At 41.3% G+C, this 22971-nt stretch overlaps 1 protein-coding gene and 1 long non-coding RNA gene across 5 annotated transcripts in view; one reads left to right on the forward strand and one right to left on the reverse strand.

Moving 5' to 3' along the window:
• Positions 1-22971, reverse strand: part of sema6a (sema domain, transmembrane domain (TM), and cytoplasmic domain, (semaphorin) 6A) — a 100123-nt gene that overhangs the window by 41461 nt on the left and 35691 nt on the right. For all 4 annotated transcript variants that reach the window (XM_068310144.1, XM_068310143.1, XM_068310141.1 and 1 more), the window contains 4 exons: positions 13763-13927; positions 12946-13063; positions 1570-1630; positions 312-374 (listed from right to left, as the gene is read on the reverse strand). In XM_068310144.1, coding sequence (XP_068166245.1) covers positions 312-374; positions 1570-1630; positions 12946-13063; positions 13763-13862 — 342 coding nt within the window. In that variant the 5' untranslated portion in view covers positions 13863-13927. The remainder of the gene's footprint in view (positions 1-311; positions 375-1569; positions 1631-12945; positions 13064-13762; positions 13928-22971) is intronic.
• LOC137593052 (uncharacterized) lies at positions 3842-10370 on the forward strand. Its single transcript, XR_011035070.1, has 6 exons — positions 3842-3975; positions 4646-4818; positions 5713-6518; positions 7301-7532; positions 9656-9730; positions 9885-10370. It is a non-coding gene; the product is annotated as an uncharacterized lncRNA (long non-coding RNA).

Below are 22971 nucleotides of genomic sequence, written 5' to 3' on the forward strand. Positions count from 1 at the left end.
TACAGTAGAATCATTCACTACAATCACACAGTTTAATATGACATTTCTATAACTTAATATGATCTATAACTTAAGAAGACAGAAATGTATGTGAACTGCAGGTGTGTGCTTCACACCTCGTGGTTTAATGTGTTTTTGCATGCTTTTGTGTGTGTGTGTGTGTGTGTGTATTAGAAATAGCGAGACTGTGTGAAATTACATCTGTTACAGCTTGTCTGCATTGTGTGATCAGCTAAAGTGTTTTATGTTAAAAAGGGTGACATGTGCTCCATAAATATAATTACAGAGTAAACACATTTGAATGTCTCTACCTTATGCTTCCCTTTCATTCTGCAAGTGTCAACATCAGCCTGTCTGGATTTCCATGTCATTTTCTGCGGAAGAAAGCAGACAGATGGACAGAAAGACAATCAATTTAAAGATACAAAAAAAAAAAGACACTATCAACCTCAACAATTGATTAACACAATCTGAGTTTCTCTGTCAATGAGTCACCTAATGAGGGATGTTCTCTGAGATGGATGTGATTTTTCAGCACTGATCTGAGATCAGTTTACCTTCTTGCACTTTCAGTTCCAAGGAAATACAATACTGAGCCTGGATAAGGAGGACAGATCTTGGCTCCGAGCTGAGAACTCATTTGTGTGGATTGATTCGCTGGCCGTCCTTGTGCACAGATACACACAAACACACTCAACCCACCTTGGCCTGGAGGTCAGCACTTAGCCAATACTTGCCAGTCAACTGCAAGCACGCAAACTAAAGGCCATTTTTGATTGTCACACATCCATCAGTCAGTGTCATATCTGGTATCCAGCAGCGTGCGTGCATAGGAAAGGACACACACACACACCAATTCGTGTCCCACCCTTGTTGCGGCCTGGAGGGGGGGTCAGATTGAAATGCTGTTTAAACCGTCAAGTGCCCGCCGCTGTTGTACAACATGTTTGGATCTGGGCCACTGATTAAAGACCCTGAGCCATCAATCAACCTGCATGTCGCCCACCTGCCTTTCATCTGCAGCCCGCTCTCATTAGGACCCATTCACGGCGCCGCTTTGACATTGCATTGCATGACACTGAATGAAAACGGTTGTTTTATCCACAAGATGTTTTGAATTCTGTTTGCATACATTATGTTAACAGAGTTAACTAAGGTTTGCGTAAATACGAGGTGTTTCTTTGTGTGCTCTTAAAGAGCACAATGGGATCTTGTTCCCTATGCATCCACTTTGTCTTTCCTGCACTTTCTGTTCTACTCATCTTCCTCCGTCCTTGTCCTTTCGTCCTTCTCACCTTCCGCCGTACTCTCAGCTTTCATTTCTTACTGCTCAGGCTTGTCCTGCCGTTCCGCTGATGCGCGTGAATGACGCAGAAGGTTTGCTAGACGATTGATTGGATAAACTTCTTAACAGGGTCAGCGAGACGAGCGTATCAGGCATTCACCAGGGCAGGAGTAAGTGAGTAGAACTGCTACCGGCTTCATGTATACTCCCATGACACAAACATACACACCGTTAATAGGGAAACATGTCCAGTACAGGACGCTGAGAACATATGCTTAACTCACCTTACTGAAAAAGATTTCGTCGCTGTTGGCAGTGTCTGTGTCCACTGTGTAAATGTGATCCCTGTGAGGGATGGGGGGGGGGGGTTGAGACAAGGAAAGAGATAATAAAAGGTCAGACAGCAGCAGACATTCAAAAATGCAACAAACAATGAACCCATTTCTTTTTTTCCACTCTGATTTTCCCCTGCGGGCTGCAAACAACATCAGAAAAAGGGGGCTTTGTGTAAACTTTGTTCAAACTTCAAAAATGACAATAAACAAAAAAGAGGCCAGATCTATTTGCTCTGTCAGACAGAAACATTCAACAAAGGTTTAGAGAGCCGTAGCGCAGGCCTGGGGACAAAGAGGCTTTGTCCCACGGAAAGGTCTCGGGAGAAGGGGGGGGGGGGTGAGGGAGGAGGGGAAGGTTGAGACGGGAGGTGCCAAGTCACTCAGAGCTGTTCAGGTCAATTAAGCCTAGTGTTTGAGCCACAGGAAATCTATACTAACACTCATTCATGGCCCAGACAAGTAGACTTGTGTGTGCTGGCCTGGAAATATACAGGCTCCTCCTGTATTACACAGTCCAGCCCCGGCAGGACATATGGAAGACATAAACCCACATGAGTAAACTACATCTCAGACAGATGGGCCGGTGAACCAGGCACGGAGCTGTACCTACTTAACAAAGAGAATTAGGGTGCAGAAAGTCGGAAGGGGGGGGTACAGGAGGGGAAGGGAGGAAGGTGTAGAAGTGGAAGTGACAGAAAGGTGGGAGACTTTTCCGCATTTAAGGAGAAAACTCAGTGTGACTGTGCCAAATGATGGGACTGCTTTAATTTGTTGGAGATTAGCTGTTGAACGTGTTTTTAATGAAAGGGTATAACAGTGGCATCGTCAGACTCACGGCTTAATTGCGTTCCAGCTCCCCAACCTGCGCTGAGCCAGTCAGCCAGCCTTGCTCTCTCATTAACTAAATCTAATAAAGTCTTTGGAGGAACGGGCATCTTGAAATGAATCCACTTATATCTCTTTCATGGGGGCCACAGCCATGTCCTCCAGGATAAAACCCAGTCTACTGTACACGATCAGCCAAAACACTTAAATTGAATAATTAATCTTTGAGAGCAGTTGAAATTAAGAAAACGACACCACTTTCTCAGTAGGTATCAAATGAGGCCCATAAAGCCACTGCTGTGAAGTGTGTTTTGTGTCAAGAAGAGCAAAGAAGAGTCAACTGGACAAAAGTTTAGAGTTTCAAAGTTTGCTGCTACGTTTTTAAGTAAATACCCCTGCCCCACATTCTCATGGTAAATAAAGCTTGTTTGACTCCTTAGCTGCCAATTCTGTCTCTCATAACAGATAACCTCAAATAACTTCCTGTTAGTTTGATTAGGAAAACTTTTTCTTTGTAACAGCTTGAAATGAGTGTCAAATAATTACCATGACAGGAAACAAAAGTAAAGGAGAAAGTCTACTTGAGCTCTTGATATTAAACACACATACTTCCGTCACTTGGATGAGGTAATGTCAATTTTCTATTACTTTTCCATGACTAATAATTAAGCTTAATGTAAAGAATGGGCTGCAGAATGTTATTCATTAAGGCTCTCTGGTAGCACCAGCCATGCACCAGTCAGGATAATTGATCTGGATTGAATTACAAGAGTTCCTGAATGGCCTTGCTGTGTTTCGGTGCTTTTCTTTCATCTTCCTGCCAGGGTAACAGGATACATATCAAAGAAATACTGTAAATTTGATTCATAAAATGCTAACTGTGATTTGTCAAAAGCAAAGGAAAGACAAAGAGGAATAATGCCTTCAAATGAAAAACAAAAAATGGGTAAAAACAGTGATGAATGATATTACTCTCATCAGCTGTCTCTTTTAACTTCATTCAAAGCACATTTAAATAAAAACTTGTCTGTTCAACTCCTTCAGGTCAGCAATGGCATATTTCAGTCCGTCATCTAGAAAGTTTTTCACGACTGCTGCCTATGTAGGTAATTGTTTTTTTTCCCAGAAGCTAACGGTTATTGTCTTTCCAACCCAGACTTAAACTGCAATGCATTTGTGAAATATATCTATTAAGATAAATACTTAGAAATAAGGATTTTTTGATTTTTGAGCTATCAATAATACAATATCACGACCCAATAATGAGTAGAACAGCAAAAATGTAATGAATACTTTTCTCCTTTGCAGACAGTATTGAAAGGTGTGCACAAAGCGCACAAAGAGCATCTGGTGAAATGTAGATATTCCATTAGGCAGCCTCACTCTGTCAAAAGAGAGTTATTTCCGTCTTTCTCAAAAGGTGAAAATATACCAGAGAAGAACTGTTCTTCAGAGATGGGATGATGGAGAGTCTGAAGCATAAAGAAAGGGTTTTTCATGGAAAATGACATAATTAAATCCATCTGAGAAGTGAGTAGCTGATATTTATTTCAATAAATGTGAAACAAAATTAAAGTATGTAAAGAGTTTGTTTGTTTCTTGCTCATTTGTACATTGCATGGGCATTAGTGTGATTAATGGTGAAATGAAGCACTCGTTATTGGTTCGACACATAATACAATAAGTTGTCATTGATTTTAAGTATTTGTTTCAGCAATGGTGGGTATGAGGAGTGTGATTGGAACCTCTGTCTCACAGTGAAAGTGATTGTTTTGAGGCATAGCATGGCTCACCTTTTGGATAAAATTGGTTGAAAACAAAATGACTTATTTCAAAAGAGTGATAGGAAAAATGAAAATGAATTCATTTCTGGGAGGCAAAACTTGCAATATTTTCCCTTTTTTGTCTCTACACATAACACTGGACATATTCCTGCTACATCACTTCCTCACATGTCCTTTTTAGAGGTTGAGGACATAAAACCATTATAACTATGGAAAACTAAAAGTAGGTAAAAAAGGATGAGACCTCTTAAAATGAAAACACTAACTCCAAAGCTATTAAATCAGAGGATTACATGGCAGATTTAATATAATCCTGAGGGCCTGTACTTTTAAAACAGCTCCTGAGAAATCTTTAATTGACTACTCAATAATTTTGAACGCTAACCCTCTCAGCTGCATTCCCTCTCTTGTCTCAGTGCTGACAGCATCCTCCAGGGCCGAGGCTTTCCAGCTGCAGGTTTTCTGGTTCCAGCAGAGATTATAGGGAGTCAAACCCTCAGGTGACCCGCAAACATCCTGACTATAGACGGAGGAGGACAATGGAGTGGTTGTGTCTGTGTCAACAGCAGCTCTCTGAACACACACATGTGTAAGAAGACAAACACATGCACCCTGTCACCTCTACAACCAGAATCCATGTGGCAATTTATTAACTTTTAATTGAGAGAAAAACAGTGTAGAGAAACAAAATACATGATATTAAAGGGCTAAACTGGGGATATGTTACTCTGTAGAACATTAAGTATTAAACGTACACACTCAACTAAACCTGGAGATTTAAAGCTGACTTCCTGCCTTCCAGGCAGTTGGAATATAGCAACATATAACCACTAATTCTGACTCATTGACTGGTTGCACGTTTCTCCCAAACCACAAGGAGAGAACAAATAACCAAATACACTATAAACGTACAATGAAATCTAATGTCTTAATTAATGCCACATTTCTTGCCGAATTTGGAACCACCAACTACATAAGAACCACGTCCAGCAAAGCCATTAATGATAGTCATGAAGTTTGTAACTGAGTTTGTTCAAAATATAGTATACTTAATCAATACCAGCGGTGTGTATAATCCCATTCTGTTTGAAAACACAAAAAAACTGTAAGAGTTGTGATTCACAGGCTTTTGTTCTGGTCTTTTAAAGATAATCTTTTTTCTGTGTTTTAAGCAGACTTGGGGACACTAATTTCCAGCCTACTTAATGAGATGGAGATAACTATCTAAAACTATGTGTAAAATGTCTATGTGCTCAAATATGAATGGGCTGTGACTCAGAGAAGAGATACTTCTGATTAAACTATGACAGAGAGTAATTTCATTTCCTTAATAAGTTGTGTTTCTTTTCCAGCACTTCTGCTCTAGCTGCTGGTAAACAGGCCAAACCACACTAACTACTGTCCTGTTGTTTTTATGATATCAGCAACCAACTGTTGTGTTAACCTCACTCAGTCCTTTTGCCCCATGTCTCTACCTCCACAGCGCCCCCCTGAGGAGGTGTACCTCAAGGAGTTCAGTTGACAATGGCCTGTCAGTGTAAATCCCATGGCGTGGGCTTTGCATTTCCCAAAATTCAGGAACAAAAATGTCTGAGTAGGGTGGAAGGTATGCAAATATACTCTCAGATGCCGAGAAAGGACGAGGACAGACAGACGGAAAGAGCTGAATGATCAAGGCAATACAGTAGGTCAACTGAATGTGAGCTAGAGTGTGACACTGAGTGTGGGAGCGACATCGAGGGGTTTCCTTCGGACACGAAGCCATGCATGGCCTCAAGAACACAGAGGCTTTGTGCAGAAGAATGTCATTATTATAACAGAGCATTTCTTCGAGGATGATGGCGAGCCAGCCTGGTCCATCTGCTGGGCCTTTGTCAATCTATCTCACACCCCCTTAACAAAAAACATGGGACATAATTAGCATGCATCCCCCCTTTCTCTGCAAATCAGATGTCAGCATGTCCACCATCCTCCTGCCCCACTCTCTCTCTCTCTCTCTCTCTCTCTCTCTCTCTCTCATCACCTTCCTCACCATACATTCTCCTCTCTCTCCTCATAACTGGATCATGGGTGCTGGGGGAGGGTCTATTGTACATTGTTTTGGCTCTGACTGGTTCAAATCCTCTTCACAATGTTGATGGGAGGGAACCGGGGACGCCAGCAGGCACCTTTGAGCTGAGAGGGGAGTTGCTGAAGTTCTGAATGGGCTAAGGGCACCAAGGGGCCCTCGGTGATATGGTGGCATGAAATACAACAAGCCAGAGTTCACTCACCCCCAAGGTGAGGCAGGTTGGTCTTTTCCAAGGCTTAAAGTTTCATTATTATGCTCTTTCACTCCACATTTTCGTTTGTCTGCGAAATGTCTGTTTTAGCAATCTACTGGATTGAGGAGTGTGAGGCTTTATTTGAGCGTATACATTTTGCACAAATGGACAGGAATATACAATAATTATTGATTAAGAATTCCCTAAATATTTCCAATACATGAATTTTTTAATTTTTCTAATGCTTTAAACTTGTGTAAAATGTGTTTTTGACATAATTTAATTTTTATTAAACCTTGTTATTAGCATGTTTAAGCAGTTATACTGTATATCACAACACATCTTAAGGATAAGGACATACTTACGTTCACAAATCACATAAACCAACTAGCAGTTTGATTTTGCACTGAATTTCTTTTGGGCTAGTTGCCAAATTTTGCTAGTAATATGAAAACAGCATACAACATAGCACCAAAACAGGGAGCCAAGGACAAAAGCAACCACTCCAGTAACATGATAATTTGATGTAAAGGAAAAACAAATTGTTTTTATAGCTTTTCATCTCCAAACAAACCATCAATCTGAAAATGACACTCTGGCTACACTTCCCTAAGCAACCCGAATAACAACAGAAAACTTAAACTTCTATTTTAAAAGCTCTTATAAAATCTCGACTCTGAATCACAAGCATGAATTACTTATTTTTAGACAAGAATTAGCAATTATAGCTGTAATTGTCCTGAATAAATTTCTTAATATTTTCTTAGCATTAAAGTATTTCCTTCAAAAAAAAATTCTTCTGTTCAGGTGATCATGATTCCAGCAGTTCTGAACTTTGTTTCAGAGTGTGGACATGACTGCATGTCCCTGATGCTGCAAAGAGAGCGAGAGAAGGCAACCATGTAATCCTAGTCATTAGTGGGTTTTAACAGGATTTGGTGCAGCTACAATAATGGAGACTCTAGTGGTCTCTACTGCGAGACCCAAAGAGACCCACCAGGGAAGAACAGCGTCCACAGATGCTCAGGCTGCTCCAGAGGTGTGTTTGGGTCTTCTCTCTCTCTCTCTCCATGTTCACACACACACACACACACACACACACACACACACACACACACACACACACACACACACACACACACACACACACACACACACACACACACACACACACACACACACACACACACACACACACACACACACACACACACACACACAGATTTTCTCTGGTTCTCATGCTACCCAGCCTCACAGGAGCGTGTAAACAGATTGTGGTTGGTGTTACCATGGTGAAGGCCGATTGTGGGCTGCGAATGGCGACTATGCCCTGCATGTGGAGTCCTGGGGCATGTTGTCCGGGCAGGCAATACAGTAACACACATACACCATTATGCAAGGCCTGTTTGTCCCGCTCTTTATGAGTTTCCTCTTACGACCTCAAACTTTGCCTTGGCCTGAAAGGTTTAATTTTGAGTTTCATAAATCCTGGTTTATCACTTCTATTGAAAAATTGGTAACGTTGTTCTAAAAGAAACAGAAAATTATATTTCAAACAGACAAACAGGAAAAAAAAAACATCAGCCACACAAACTTTGAAAATAAGATAAGATCACCCTTTATTGTCTCACAGTGGGGAAATTTGTGCGATTGCAGCAGTGGGGGGGTGTCATACATTCATACAGTACTTAAATAATACATACATATTAACATATGTATTAACATATGTAGCATATGAAGGAATAAGGAATGATTATTACCCAAACTTTACTTGATAAACCTCCATCAAAATGTAAAGTATTTTACTTTTCACAATCTCAGGAAATGAGGACATTTCTTATAAAACCAAAGAAAAAAGATGGGATTTAGTGGCGTGAATATTCTGAAGAAAATTATTATCTTCATGTTTATTGAGAGGATTTCTTGAGTAAGTTCAATACATAAGTAGCTGATAGATATTGTTTTCTTGTTTTCTTGTGCCACATGATGAAGCACACCCTGCTTGTGATGTTACTGATGGTTGGATTGCACAATGCTATGAAGGTAATAGAGTATTGTATCACATACAGTATGTTGTCAGTATGACAACCTCATGATAATTTAAAATGTTAAGTGTGTGAAAATCTACGGAAGTCTCATGAATGCTCATTACCAGCATTCAGGCTCTCATTTGGCCAATAAAAAGGTTTATTAAACCCAATAGAACAGTTGGGTTGTTTATTTCCAATCTGATTGTCTGTCTGCCTAGAATATCATTGGATGTCAGCAGCGTTTACTTTAGTGAGAACAAAAGAAATGAAAAATAACTTAGGATCAAAGCAGTATGAATATACCAATAGGTAAGAGTGGAGTTGTACCATTAAGATGTACTCAAAACTAGAGGTTCAAGAACACACATGGTTCCTATCGCTATGCTCAAGACTGACAGTCGTGACTTTAATGAAAAGTTAGTGTGGAAATATGATGTTTGAGTGACTGATAGAAGAGGCTCGAATCAAACTCAAAAACTGATCGTGCGTGCGCACACACACACACACACACACACACACACACACACACACACACACACACACACACACACACACACACACACAGACAGAGTACAAAGACAAGACATAAGATGACTCTCAATTGCTGACAGACACACAAACACACACATAGACACCTGTATTCCTGCACGTACATATTTTCCAGAGATCAGAATGATAAGTCTTCCAGGGCATTGTGATGAATTTCCCCTGAATGCTGTACATAGAGTACTGTGACTATGAAATATGGACCGCTGGGATAGGAATCTTCCTGCATCCATCTCTCACAGCATCAAGAACAGTTTATTGCTTTTTACTGAACGTGACTCTGTTGCTAAACGCCTAAAACACGCATGACAGCAGACACACATAAAGCAAAGAGGTTTTAACCACGGAAGTTTTTACATTTATTGTATGTACTTTAATATGCATCATGTCTTGGTTTATTATCGCTCATAAAAGCTGATCCTGTTGTAAAATAAGCCATAAAATGTGTAGGTATATATTTTTAAAAGACAGCTACAAGGAAGTCAATCTAATTGAAGCTCCAATAGGATTTTTGAATGATTGGAAACATGACCTTTTGGCACAAATTATTTTTATTTATTTTATTTATTTATTTTATCTTTTTAAGATGTAGTATCTGTGGAAAAGTGAGAGAAATCAACACAGCATGAAGTCCAAACAGCATAAACAGGACGCTTTACAGGTCAGTATTTGGGAAGACTGTGATCTGACATCTCATTCTGTGATATGATAAATATAATTAGCACATCTTAGAGAAAATGACTCACAAAATGAGATTCAAAGTATTAGAGTACTAAGTGTGCCTAATTCAACTAAATCAATACATTTCATTCAAGGTCCAGACTGGAGAAGAATTATCAATCATGACATCTGTTGCTGAGGCCCTCTGCTGCCAAAGTCTTGCCTCTTTCTCTCTATGGATTAAGCTACTTTTATCTATTTAAACTTCTTCATCAGTTGCTCTGTTTGAATGTGTCTCAGAGATTAAAAATCATGTGTATTGCCAACATCAAGACAGGAGCCAAATGGATTTAATACACTGAGCAGCCATTCAAAAAACAGCCTGAAACAGTGTTAGGCTTTGGACTGTGTTCACATGGGCCATCTGCAAGCTGCTGTGCACCAAGAAAAGAGATTCAATAGTCTAAAGGCATGATGGCAAAGCAGTGTGGGGCTGGCCTCAGAATAAACAAGTCATTTGACCAGACCATCATAAAGACATCTATTGATGTTGAATTTTTGTTGACTTTCATAAATCAATCCTCACGGTGTTTAACTGACGGCTCGTCTTCCATTGATTTTTAAGTAACAATTGCCTTAAACTGTTTGTCATCCAACTTTTACATGTTTTTATCGATATCCTGCTGTAGCCAATGGATTTTTGTGCACAGGCGGCTATTTGTACGTCTACATGTAATGGACTCCAACATTCTTTTGTGTCAGGATCAATGGCAGCCATCCGGCTCAATCTAATCTGGGGCAGCCATCCCAGTTATTTGTGGGTCACATGCCTTCTCCATGTGTCAGCATTCCCGTCTGCTTAAAGCAAGAATGTAAATGTGGGATGGACTCGCCAGGTGACCTCACACATGCGTGCACAAACACAAACAGACGCGATAACAGGCTCCAGCACCCACAAGCACAAGACCGGCAACACATGTTAGCCGCCCCAAAACTCTAACCCACTGGCACGCACACGGCCGCACATCAAGACAAGAAATTCACTTTCAAAGCCCAGGGACAACTGGTCTCACACACACACACACACACACACACACACAGACACACGCACGCACGCACGCACACGCACCAAACACATGCACACACACACAGCCACACCTGGCCACACATCGCTGTCAAGAAATCACTTTCAAAGCTCCAGGACAACTGGTCTCTCTCTCTCTCTCTCTCTCTCTCTCTCTCTCTCTCTCTCTCTCTCTCTCTCTCTCTCTCTCTCTCTCTCTCTCTCTCTCTCTCTCTCTCTCTCTCTCTCTCTCTCTCTCTCTCTCTCTCTCTCTCTCTCTCTCTCTCTCTCTCTCTCTCTCTCTCTCTCTCTCTCTCTCTCTCTCTCTCTCTCTCTCTACACACACACACACACACACACACACACAAACACACACACACACACACACACACACAAACACTTCTAATAAACCCTCTATGTCTCATTTCCTTGCCCTACCCCTGAGGCCCCTGCCACCCAATGCGAAGCAGGTGGGTGACATGCAGACCAAAGTCTCTGGCAGTACCAAAACACACACACACACACATGCGGGCGTGAACACAAACACACATACACACACACACACACACACACACACACACACGCACACACGCACACACACACACACACACACACACACACACACACACACACACACACACACAGGCACTCTGTTTTACATCCTTTCGTTTCCTTTCTCACTCTCTCCACACCTCCTCTTAATTACCGCAGATATAGTTTAAAAGCTCTGCCACTTAAGGCAGTGGCCTCTCTCAGCCACTTCATTTGAAATGCTTGGGATGAAAACAAAGAAAGACCCCCTTTGTGGCACCTAATAGAATCCAATCAAGCCTGCCATTCAATTAGCCATAGACCGCACCTCAAATGGTTCAGGATCCATTTTAATCAGACCTCTTTAATGCTGCTTTACAGCTACGCCACACATTCGAAACCACACTGAAAGTTATTCTGTGCATTGAAGCTTTGGAAATGGGACTCTTTTTTTCGAGATGTCTTTGTAGGTTCTCAGTTATCCAAACAGCTTTGGACTCCTTTTTTCTTGTCAAGGTGAAGCAACATCATCAATTTTAAAAAACTGATTATGAAAGAGAACACAAAATCAATACTGGCTTTCAACGTGGCTCCAGATGGTGTAATTTAGTTACATTATTTCTTAGAGATGAGTCACGCCAAAATAAAGATGAAAAACCCATTGACTGGTCATCAGAAGAAAGTAAATAAAACCAGGTGACAGACAAGAAAGTAAAACTGGGCAGAAAACAAAATTTCAGGGATGTAAGTTACCAAGTATAATTTTCTGTATTAATCAAAAGCACAAGATAAATCCAGGATCTCAAAATGGTGCATTTAGACCATTAATGTGGATTATTTCAAGTTTTCCTTCCTAAACTGGAAATGAAAGTCTTTTTGAAATTAGTGTTTAAGTTCCCAAACTGTGGACATTTGAGGTAAAGTGGATTTTGACAGACTGTGAATCCAAAATAGAAAACAAGGGAAAGGGAGAAAAAAACTCTACACAGGAAAGTGCTTTAAATGTCTCTGCATTTTGTTCTGAATTAGTCCCTCCTGATCTTAAAAAAAAAAAAAAAAAGATTAAAAAAAAAAAAAGTTTGATAACCTGACAGGATCTCAAAGCCATTAGACAGTTAAAGGGGGATCACAGCCTTCAGCTGGCAGCAGTTGATGAGAATCATTTATATCAGAAAGTCAAACTGTGATATGAAACGAGGTGATGAAGGACATAATAATCCCGGTGGAACCACACTCGTTCTGTTTGTCCTAATCTGCAACGTCTGGTTTTATTCCACAAGGAAAAGAAACGAGACTTGGGAGAATTTTTACTTTATGATCTCCTGGGTTTCTTATTTGCATGCATATCAAGGAAAATATCTTTATGATGCAGAAAGAAAGGAATCAAAATAAAGAAGCAAACATCACAACACCTCTGTCACGGTTCTTTAATCATTAATTAACATGAGGGTTGTTGTTAATAAGTAAGGTGTTGGTCTCACATTATTTATTCATCAAATACGGATAAATTGTTTTTTGCTGGAGAAAATATTCCCAAAGAAAATGGTTCAATTGCATGCCAACCAGTCCTCCATTTTGGGAAGAAATAAGAAAGATCTGACTTAATTGATATCATCACTCACCTGGCAGCGATGTATAACGTCTTGTTCATGATCATGATGAGCTGGATGTCCAGTTTATGACGCTGGGTGTTGTTTCTGCCAGGTTTGTGGCCTACAAACGCTGGATACTGCTTTGTGTCTGCAAGAACAGAGCAAAACTCTGGTAATTTTAAATTTGTCATTTTTGCAGTTTTTATAAAGTATCTAGTAGGTTTTAGTTCAAATGGCAATCCAAAACTGTTGTAGATTGAGCTCCTCCAATGTCAACCATAGCTAAAAATATGCTGCAACTGCACCATGCAATCTTTATATTGTTAGTGGCCATGGAAGAAACTGTTGGGTTTGAACAGTCCGAGGGAGGAGCAGGTGTATGTGAGGTTGGCTGGCAGCTCGCTTTGCCAAGAGGATTGGGTACAGCTTGGCCCAAAGGAACGTAGGACGGGCAGGACAGAGGGAGAAACATGGAAACAACCAAACAAAACAATGACTGTATCATGATTGCCTGCAACAGCGTTTAGACTATCACACACAGCATAAGGAGCCTGACAGAAAAATAGAGGATTATCCTTTGATGTGGGGTGGGCTCTATTTCAAATGCTGCTTTAAGTCCTTCATTTTCGTGTGTGGAGAGAGCCTATCCTCGGGCACCAAATTACACTCCATGCCTTCAAAATATAGTGCAAAAGCTGTGTGTGTGGGGGGGGGGGGGGGGTGCAAAGGAGAATGGAAAAGTGGAAGACAAAGAGGAGAGGGAATGAATTATGGGAGAGAGCAAGGAGGGACAGTTCACACAAAGTGGAAAGGGAAAAAAAGGAGAAAGTAATAAGAATGCACTTACAGTTGCCGTGTGAGATGCTAATGGGCTCACTGTCTTCGGGGAAGCCCGCCCCGGCTATTTGCAGTAGCATGAAGTAGAGTAACAAGGCCTCTGACCTCATGGTCGCACTGACACCGTGCTGCTGCTGCTGCTGCTGATGGTCCTCTGCTGCAGATTTACCTCAGCCTGTGCAAAAAGAGAAGAAAAGAGGTTGGCGACGGATGAAGGGAAAGATGTGAAAAAAAGACAAGGTTTGTCAAACAAATCTGCTTTTGCCTGACTGCCTCCATGATTGATTTCCCTTCCACATTTGCGCGCTCTTTGTGTGAGACAAAGAGTGAGGAGAGGAGGAAAAAGAAAGGAATTAGCCAAACTATTCATGTCCACCTGAATTTGCTGTTTGTGCATTTTGTATGGTCCATTGCGATCTGTCAGAGGTATAATTCCGCGTGCATTTTGATGACTCCAGCGAGCCATGTTAGAAGCGAAATGGAATTAATTGGATTAGGTTGGAAATATGCGTCATAGATCGATGTCAGGCAGTGATGAGCCTGGTTCTGTGTGTGTGTGTGTGTGTGTGTGTGTGTGTGTGTGTGTGTGTGTGTGTGTGTGTGTGTGTGTGTGTGTGTGTGTGTGTGTCTGTGTGTGTGTGTGTGTAAGACAGGGTCTTGGTGAAGTGGAGGAGCTCTTGGTGAAATTAGCCTGTTGTAAAGTATCAGCAGCATCTCAAACTGTGGCCAGGCAGTGTGGCAAGTACACAATTTGCCTCTTGTAGATCTCTTTCCAGGGCATCCATCTCCCATCCTACTCTTACAGCCTCATGACTGCCGCTGAGAGAACCAGTGCATCAGTGTTGGACACCAAGCTTAGATTTTCCTTCCTTTCCTCCTCATCCATCCATTTTCTTGTAGATGAGACGGTTGTAATTGTGTCGTCCACAGCACTTATCAGCTTTGCGGGTCACGTTGTGAGTCATGTTATTGGAGCCTGTCTCAGCTGACTATGGGTACGGGTCAGGGTACGCTCCAGACTCGTCATCATTGCATCACGGCCTTACCTCCTCATCTCATTTGTAATTAAACTCAGTTTCCACCTTGAATGTCAACTGTTGACTCTTAATTTTGACTCCAACAAGTATAATAACCTCTTTCCTATAAGTGCACCATTTATTGATTGTCTGCCTTTACAGTACCTGGAAAACACAATGTCCTCAAAGAGCTAATTTTCTAATGTGATGTATATGAGCCCACTTCAGCGTATTTTAAAGCAGATGCCCTAAATTGTGTTGATCTTTCATCTTCATTGCACAAACCACGGGAACAGAGATTCATTCACTGCAGTTTTTGGTAACAAATTACACCTATAAATCATCCAAGACAATTATTGCGCCTGTAATCTAATCAAGAGTAAAGCATTTCATTTGCATAGAGCACGTTCTTTTTTTCCCTTCAGCAGAAGCTGAAGGGGTGAGATGGTGCAGGGTAGATAGAGTGAGGGATGAGTCAGGGATGAAGAATTGAATAAAATAGTTGATTTCATTTGTTCTTTATCTCATGCATAGTTTCATTCACTATTGTATGTCCAAGGGGGGAGGAAGGAGGGAGTAACAGAGAGAGGGGAGGTTGCTTTCTCCTTTCCTGGTTCTATCCATTTCTCTTTCTCTCTCTCTCCCTCTCTCCATGCCCCTGTGAATCTTATTCAGGAGAGGAATGAAAACACCATTCAAAGGGAGAATCACTTTAACACTGAGGAGAATACCAATACTAAAGCCTGGAAACGACCTTGATCTCACTAGCTGCTCTTTCCCCCTCCCTACCTTCACTCTGCTTAGCCTCCTCCTCCCATCCATACACCACTTTTGTTCTACATTCTATATTCTATGAAGAAAAAAAACTCAAATGGTTTTCCTTTAACTGAACTGTACAGTTAGGGCTGACACTTATACGTGTAGTATTTTCCGTCTCTCTGTACAGCATGGGAAACCTCAGCACAGAAAAGAAAGCGCTTTTTTTTGTTGTTTATTTTTTCCTTTTTTTGCTGAACCTTGACCAGGAAGTCCTCCTCCTGTAATTGACTGATTGATGCAAAGGGAAGTGGTATGAGGTATAGAACTTTAGGCCTCAGGCCAGTGAATGACAGATGGAGGTAGTGCTGAGCAAGAAAATAAGATCTGAATTAGATTCAAATGAATATGAATAATTCTGTAGCGCCTATTTTTAGGTAAGACTTGATTATTTCTGGACTGAATGAGAAACTAGTTGTTCCCTGCTTATGACTGTTCACTGATGAAAAACTACTTCCTCTGTTCTTCATCTACATCAGTGGGATGTTATAAGATGCAACTAATGAGTATAACAGAGAGTTGCATGAATCATTTCGCAATCTGTTCTGTTATACACAAGATAAATCAAGCACAAAATGAGTTAAGTGAAACCTCAAAGCCCCCTAGTGTCCCTTTTTCTACCAGCCACCACATATGAGCAACAGGAGGGAGCAAACCACAGTTTGTATTTACCGAATTACGCTGTTTTTGTGAGCAAATCGTTTCCTTGTGTGTGTGTGTGTGTGTGTGTGTGTGTGTGTGTGTGTGTGTCTGTGTGTGTGTTCTATGCCTTTCATTTTCTACAACTCTGTGAATGCCAATTTAAAGACAAGCAATGACAGATAATACATTCTCAAGTTGACTTTGAGGAAATTAAAATATGATTAGTCAACTTTCGTGGAAAAAAAAAAGGGGGGGGGGGTCCAGAACCAGAAAAAAATGTCGTAAAAGATATACAGACAAAGTGATTGCATTATATGTGGAGGAGATGAAAATACATTTATTGCAGTTAGAACAGAGTGGATCTTCCTCTCTTGAGAAGACATAAAGACTGACTGTGGAGTTGTATGCCTCCTCCTCCTCAGGCTTTTAATAGATAAGAACATTTTGAGAACCTTAGCTGCTATTACCTCACACCTCCTGCGGATTCGCGGTGATAAGCTAGCTTGTTATGTGCGTGCATGTGCGTGTGTGTACGTGCATGTGTGTGTTTGTGTCTGCGGAAATGCAAAACACGGTAGAGTTAATCAAGCTGAGGCCACCGGCAGGCAATAAAAACAAAAGGACCTCCCAGAATCCCTCTACGTATGAATAGCTACACACACATGCACTCACATAAACATCCTTTATCATCGACATCTTGTCTAAGTAACAAATGGAACATTCACAAACAAACTTTAACCATATTGGCAACAAACAAATTCAATGCAAAGCCATTTTCTGTCGCCAGACTGAGCCAGCCGGTGGGGACGTCTGACACCGACTGCATTAGCTTCAACAATAAACATATTATCAGGCATAATGATGTTATTGCTGCTCCTGCATCAACATGTCCAATACGAGGGCTTGGAGCTTAAAAACACACAGGCTTATTAGGGAACAGGGAAATGTTAGCCATCATTTAGTTACACCTTTAACTTGTCCATCTGGTTAAGTACCAAACAAACATCAAACAGAGGTAGTTCGTTTTAGGAAGGTCCCAGTCTGGGCTGCTACCATAAAAAACATCATAAAAAACAGCATCAGTTGTTTCACCATGTCCAAAAAACCACACATGTTTACAGGCGAGTGGCTAAGCCCTCTAATGCCTTTGTCCGTCAGGACGGGAAGTCATGTGTTGTTACAGAGCTGTTAAGTCAGCGGAGGGAAGAGGTCGGGGAGGGTGGACGAGTGACAAAAAGTCAGGCGTGCACATGTGATTCAGCTGTTCTCTCTCAAGCTAAGCTGATTCTGCAACCAATGCATTCTAAGATAACTTCTATTTTTATATTTAATATAGACTAATGAGCCTTCTAGCCTTTAGAATGGTGAAATATGTACTTTGTTACATAATGTGCTATGTTTATAAGTGGCTTTACATCACAGTATAAGTCTTCAGACATGCCATGTGATTCGGATGTGAATCAGTGAAAATTATGCTATGAAAAAAATTTTTTTTTCTTTTGGCCTTGGTCAATTCTGGTGGGATTTTTCCTCATGAATGTTTTAAAGGTTCTCATAAATGCTGCCTGACAGCTTGGTAGCAAGTGCCGCCTGCTTTTGTTTATATTTGGCTGTCTGGGTAATGTCCACAGATTGCCGCTGAAGGGTTTGCAAATGACAGGAATGCCACAGAGAGGTGGTAGCTTTCTGGCCATGTGCTGTTGCTCGTCTTTGATTGTGGCCATTCACCACATTTAGAAGAGGTAGTGCTCTTTTTCTCTTCAATATTGTATTCTGTAATAGAAGATGAAATCAGAAAACATAGACAATGTGTGTACTAGTTCTGCTTTTGCCAAATTATAGCAAAACCTACCAGTCCCATCAAATCCACACTACTTCAGTAGAGTGTAGTTCTAAAGAACTCTCCTAAAAAAATCTGCCATAGACCATCAAGACTTTCTTTCTAAAAAGGCGATTTTCAAGTTTACTTTTCTGTAGTCATTCCTGTGTAATGTAGCCCCAAGAGGGCACAAGCCAGTGTCTTATTGTGCCAGTCTCAAGCCGGGATAAATACAGAGGGCTGTGTCAGGAAGGGCACAAGCTAGACTAGACTAGACTAGACTAGACTAGACTAGACTAGACTAGACTAGACTAGACTAGACTAGACTAGACTAGGGGCAGAAGTGAGCATTTTGGGAGTGACCAGGTTTCATGACAAAAAAGAGCACTACAGATGCAGTATTTGCTTTGAGGATGTTGATAGAGAAGTACAGAGAAGGCCAGGGGGAGCTGCATTGTGTTTTTGTAGATCTTGAGAAAGTTTATGACAGGGTGCCCAGAGAGAAACTGTGGTATTCTATGAGGAAGTCTGGAGTGGCAGAGAAATATGTTGTGCGGTTCATGACATGTATGAAGACTGTAAGACAGTGGTGAGGTGTGCTGGCAGGATGGAACGGATGGAGAAAAGTGTCAGGTGTGATGTGTGATAAGAGTTTCAGCTAAAATGAAAGGAAATGTGTACAAAACTGTGGTGAGAGCAGCGATGTTGTTTGGTCTAGAGACAGTGGTTCTTTACCTGCAAATAAAGAAAGTGGTCGGACGAATATGTGCAACGTGAATTTACATGTACTGTATAACAGAACGTGATGGGAGTCAGCATTCTGCATGATTTGCAATGTCAAGTTGAGCAACTCTAGGCTCGCTCTGGCAAAAATAAAGGAACACTTCCTTAAGCTGCATGGAAAACAAAAGAAACAGACTTTGCTGTGAAAATTACATAAGAGAAGCACTTGCCAAGGTGAAGCCACACATATCTGAATTGGTCTCTCAATAATAACAGTCACACTGATTTGCAGGTAGGTCATTTCATGTGAGTCCATGCACTGTCTTGGTTTTGTTCTTTGAAAAAGGTGACATTGATGCACAACTCATTAAATACAATGGTAAAACATATACACTAGGGTTTGGTACCTCCAACAAGGTTAAGAACCACTGGTCTAGAGACAGTGTCACTGAGGAAAAGACAGGAGACAGAGCTGGAGGTAGCAGAGATGAAGATGCTGAGGTTCTCTTTGGGAGTGACTTGGATGGATAGGATCTGAAATGAGTACATCAGAGGGACAGCACATGTCAGAGGTTTTGGAGATAAAGTCAGAGAGGCCAGACTGAGATGGTTTGGACATGTCCAGAGGAGAGATAGTGAATATATTGGTAGAAGGATGCTGAGTTTTGAACTGCCAGGCAAGAGGCCTAGAGGAAGACCAAAGAGGAGGTTTATGGATGTAGTGAAAGAGGACATGAAGGTAGTTGGTGTGAGAGAAGAGGATGTAGAAGACAGGGTTAAATGGAGGCAACTGATTCGCTGTTGCGACCCCTGATGGGAAAATCCGAAAAGAGAAGAACAGTCATTCCTGTGTAAATGTTTAAGTAATTTGCAGAGTGTTTGGGCAACAAATTTAATTCAAACGTGATGTCTCTATGGAGTATTAATACAGTGCGCCCTCGTTACTTGCGGTTAATGCGTTCCAGGAACCACACGCGAACAACAAATTAGGAGATCTAGCCATGAACTATTTATCTCATTATTTACAGTAATTTAAATGTTCATGAACCCTCCCCATACTGATATTAAACCACCTTATATCTGTATTATCTTTTCCCACAGTCTTATCGACTGTATAAATCACTTTTGTGTCTCTCATTGAAGTGCGTTGCGTTCCGAGACTCACTGAATGTAGTGCACTTCCGGATGCCGTTACCCAATAGAATGTACATATGGTATGACGTGACTGGTCTACCAAAAATCAGCTATGAGGTGTAGTCTCGAATGTTGATGCGAGAATGCGCGAGGGCGCACTGCACTTTGGAGATAAACCATCATTTCAAATATCTACAAAATAAAAAAATAAAGGACGTCTGACAAATGAGAGGTGAACATTTTGCTTTTCATGATTGTTAAAAACCAAATAAATGCCAAAGTGATTTCAGAGGTAGATAAATGACAGCAGGGGAATTCCAGCAGCTTCAGAGGTGTCTGCTGGGTGACAAACTTGCAGTGTTACAAAGCAGAAACAGACGTCGCATGTGTGTGTGAACACAACACCCCCAACACCAGACAACACTAAAACTGAACACTTTTATGGCTCAGACATATAAACGCTGCTTCGCCCGACATGGTTTCAGACTAGCGTCCGTGCTAACACCTTCACAGGCAGGATGTATAGGAAATGGCATGGGAAATAGCATATGTTGATCTGCTGTACGAGGATATCAAATGGAATGCATCCAACCACTCAAGGCTCCTGCGGCTGGGTTATGCTAAGGCAGGTGTTTACATTTGTCAACCCTGGCTTGATAAATCAGAGAGAAAAGACAGGAGGAGCTGCCTAAACTCTGGAGGCCATGATAAGAGGATGGGATGGAGAGGAAGGCTGGAGGGAGAACAAGAGTCAAACTAGCATCCAAAGTAATCACACAAATACAGACACTCACTTCCTAAAACGGTGCTATCACAAAGCAGGCTGCCGTTTTCCTAGTCCTCTCCTATGTTCCATCCATTAAAAGTCACTTTTCAATGAATATCTGTACGGAGGTAATCCATCATGGTTTGATTATTAAAAGACAAAGCAGTGGATGTGAATGAGGCACCCTGTCTCTGTTGGTCCTTTATTGAGACAGAACCCCAAATGCAAGAACGTCTCTCTCTCTCTAAAGAGGTGACGGATTGATTCTGGAAGTGGGCCAAAGATGACTTAAAAAGACGAGAGAGAGAGGAGAGAGGGACTGAGAGACATCAGCTCGATGAGAGAATCGCGGCAAAGCAGCGATCTGGAACACCAGTACCGAACAAAGACATTCAGTGACTGGTGATAAGCTACAATCTCTTTCAAGCCTCTGTGATCTAACAGTCATCGGGTTTGTTATTCTTAATCACAAAAACAATTAGATGCTACCATCTAATGAATATCTTTGTTATGGCTTAAAAGACCGTCTTTTTTACAACTTTTTAAAAAAGGTAAATAAACAAATGGAAGAAATTGGCAGCATTAGGTTTCTTACAGTGATCTAGAGTTACCTGACATTAACCCTGCCACCCATAAGAATCAACTTAGGAGAAGACACAAAGAAATAACTAGTTTAAATTGAGTACACTGTCCTTAAAAGTTAACTTGCAGTGGCTCGGATGAGCTCCCAAAGTTAAACTTATAACTAAGATGCTCAACACAAATAACAAGAGGAGTTTATACCTGCAGAATAGATTATAACCTGAACCATCTCATCGTTCTGTTGCTACAACTCAAAGATGGCAATCGTCAGCCCATCGGAAGATTTTGTATATTGTTCAAAACTATATAATCTCAAAAACGCTGGGCTAAATTACCATGAAATACTGTTACCACAGCACATGATGCCTGCTGATGTTGCTTAACCACTGATTTATCCTACAACTTCAAAATAAGGGTGAAGCTGCTTAATATATTGCTCTGTATTTGGTTGTGACATTCCCTTGGGATCCTTGTAATCCCCTCTCTTTTTTCCTTTTTTTTAATGTCGCACCATTGGTGGTTTGAAATGATTTATGACCGGATGCCTGCCATTTCCATCACCTTCAACGGCCGTTTTGCTGGCACTCACCAGCAAATGTATTTTTGAGAATCCTAGCATGGTAGCGTTGCTAGATTGGCCTTTGTTAGTCAGGCCAACATTTATCCTCTACAGTCACTCTCAAACACTGAAGATTGAATGAAAATACTTGTCCCTTTCTCCAATCCTGTCATCCTCTTTTGACTTTGCTTCATCTCCTCAAGAATGGTGGTACAGAAGAAAAAGGCCTGGTGTGAACAGCTGCTTTGCTTTGTCTGGAAAAACCATTTCTGAATCAGAACAAGCTCCCATTCGATGACACACATTCAATCACAAAGTCGCATCAAACACAAAACTGCCGCTTAAGCGACTGACCCCAAAAGGGGAACAAGGTTACACATTTAAATATCAAAACCTTTCACAGGCCTGTCAATCATGGCTCGCAACGATGCAAGTGGGGCAACTTAATCAATCAAGGAGCAGCTGTTGGAAACTGCGGGCAAAGCAGAGAAAATTGCCACTGATAACAACATGCATGGTAGCACACATCTCTCTTTTGATCCAGTTATCTCTGGATTGGTGTGATGCTGGATCGCCTTTTTGATTGTTGAACGTCATCCTGTTTATCAGTCATTTTTCATACACCTTGTGACGTAACATTCACTTCATTAAGCAGCTGGTCATTCTAATTAAAGATGATCCATCTAAAGCTGACTTTGACCCAAACCAAAAGAGCAGAAGCAGAAGTAGGATACAAACTGAGCTTCAGTGTTTCTCCTGAGGTGCAACAAAAAGGAAATACTAGCAAAAAATGTCAGAATGTCACCGAGCTAAATGCCATATTAACTCCATAGAGAGAGAGACGCTGGAATGACTGAAGCCCAGCACCCTGCGGAGTAGCGATGGGGGTGTTGAATCTGTCACATGGCATAATGCGCTCTTTACTTGGAAGCTAACACTACGAAGGCTGACTGTGGGGTGCCTTGAGGCAACGCTGCACTATACCATGCCTATGCTTAGTCATGATGCAGACCTGGGACCAGCCCGCAATTTTGGTGAGTCAAGTAATGCTTTAAAGTATGGTGCCTAGGGTTGAAAACATATGTTAAAAATGTGTGCTGAAGACAGGAGGAACTAAATGGAGGGGGCAGATAAGACTTTGAGAGCTGGATAAGCGCATCCT

The sequence above is a fragment of the Antennarius striatus genome, chromosome 3 (genome assembly GCF_040054535.1).
Source record: "Antennarius striatus isolate MH-2024 chromosome 3, ASM4005453v1, whole genome shotgun sequence".
Taxonomy (NCBI): domain Eukaryota; kingdom Metazoa; phylum Chordata; class Actinopteri; order Lophiiformes; family Antennariidae; genus Antennarius; species Antennarius striatus.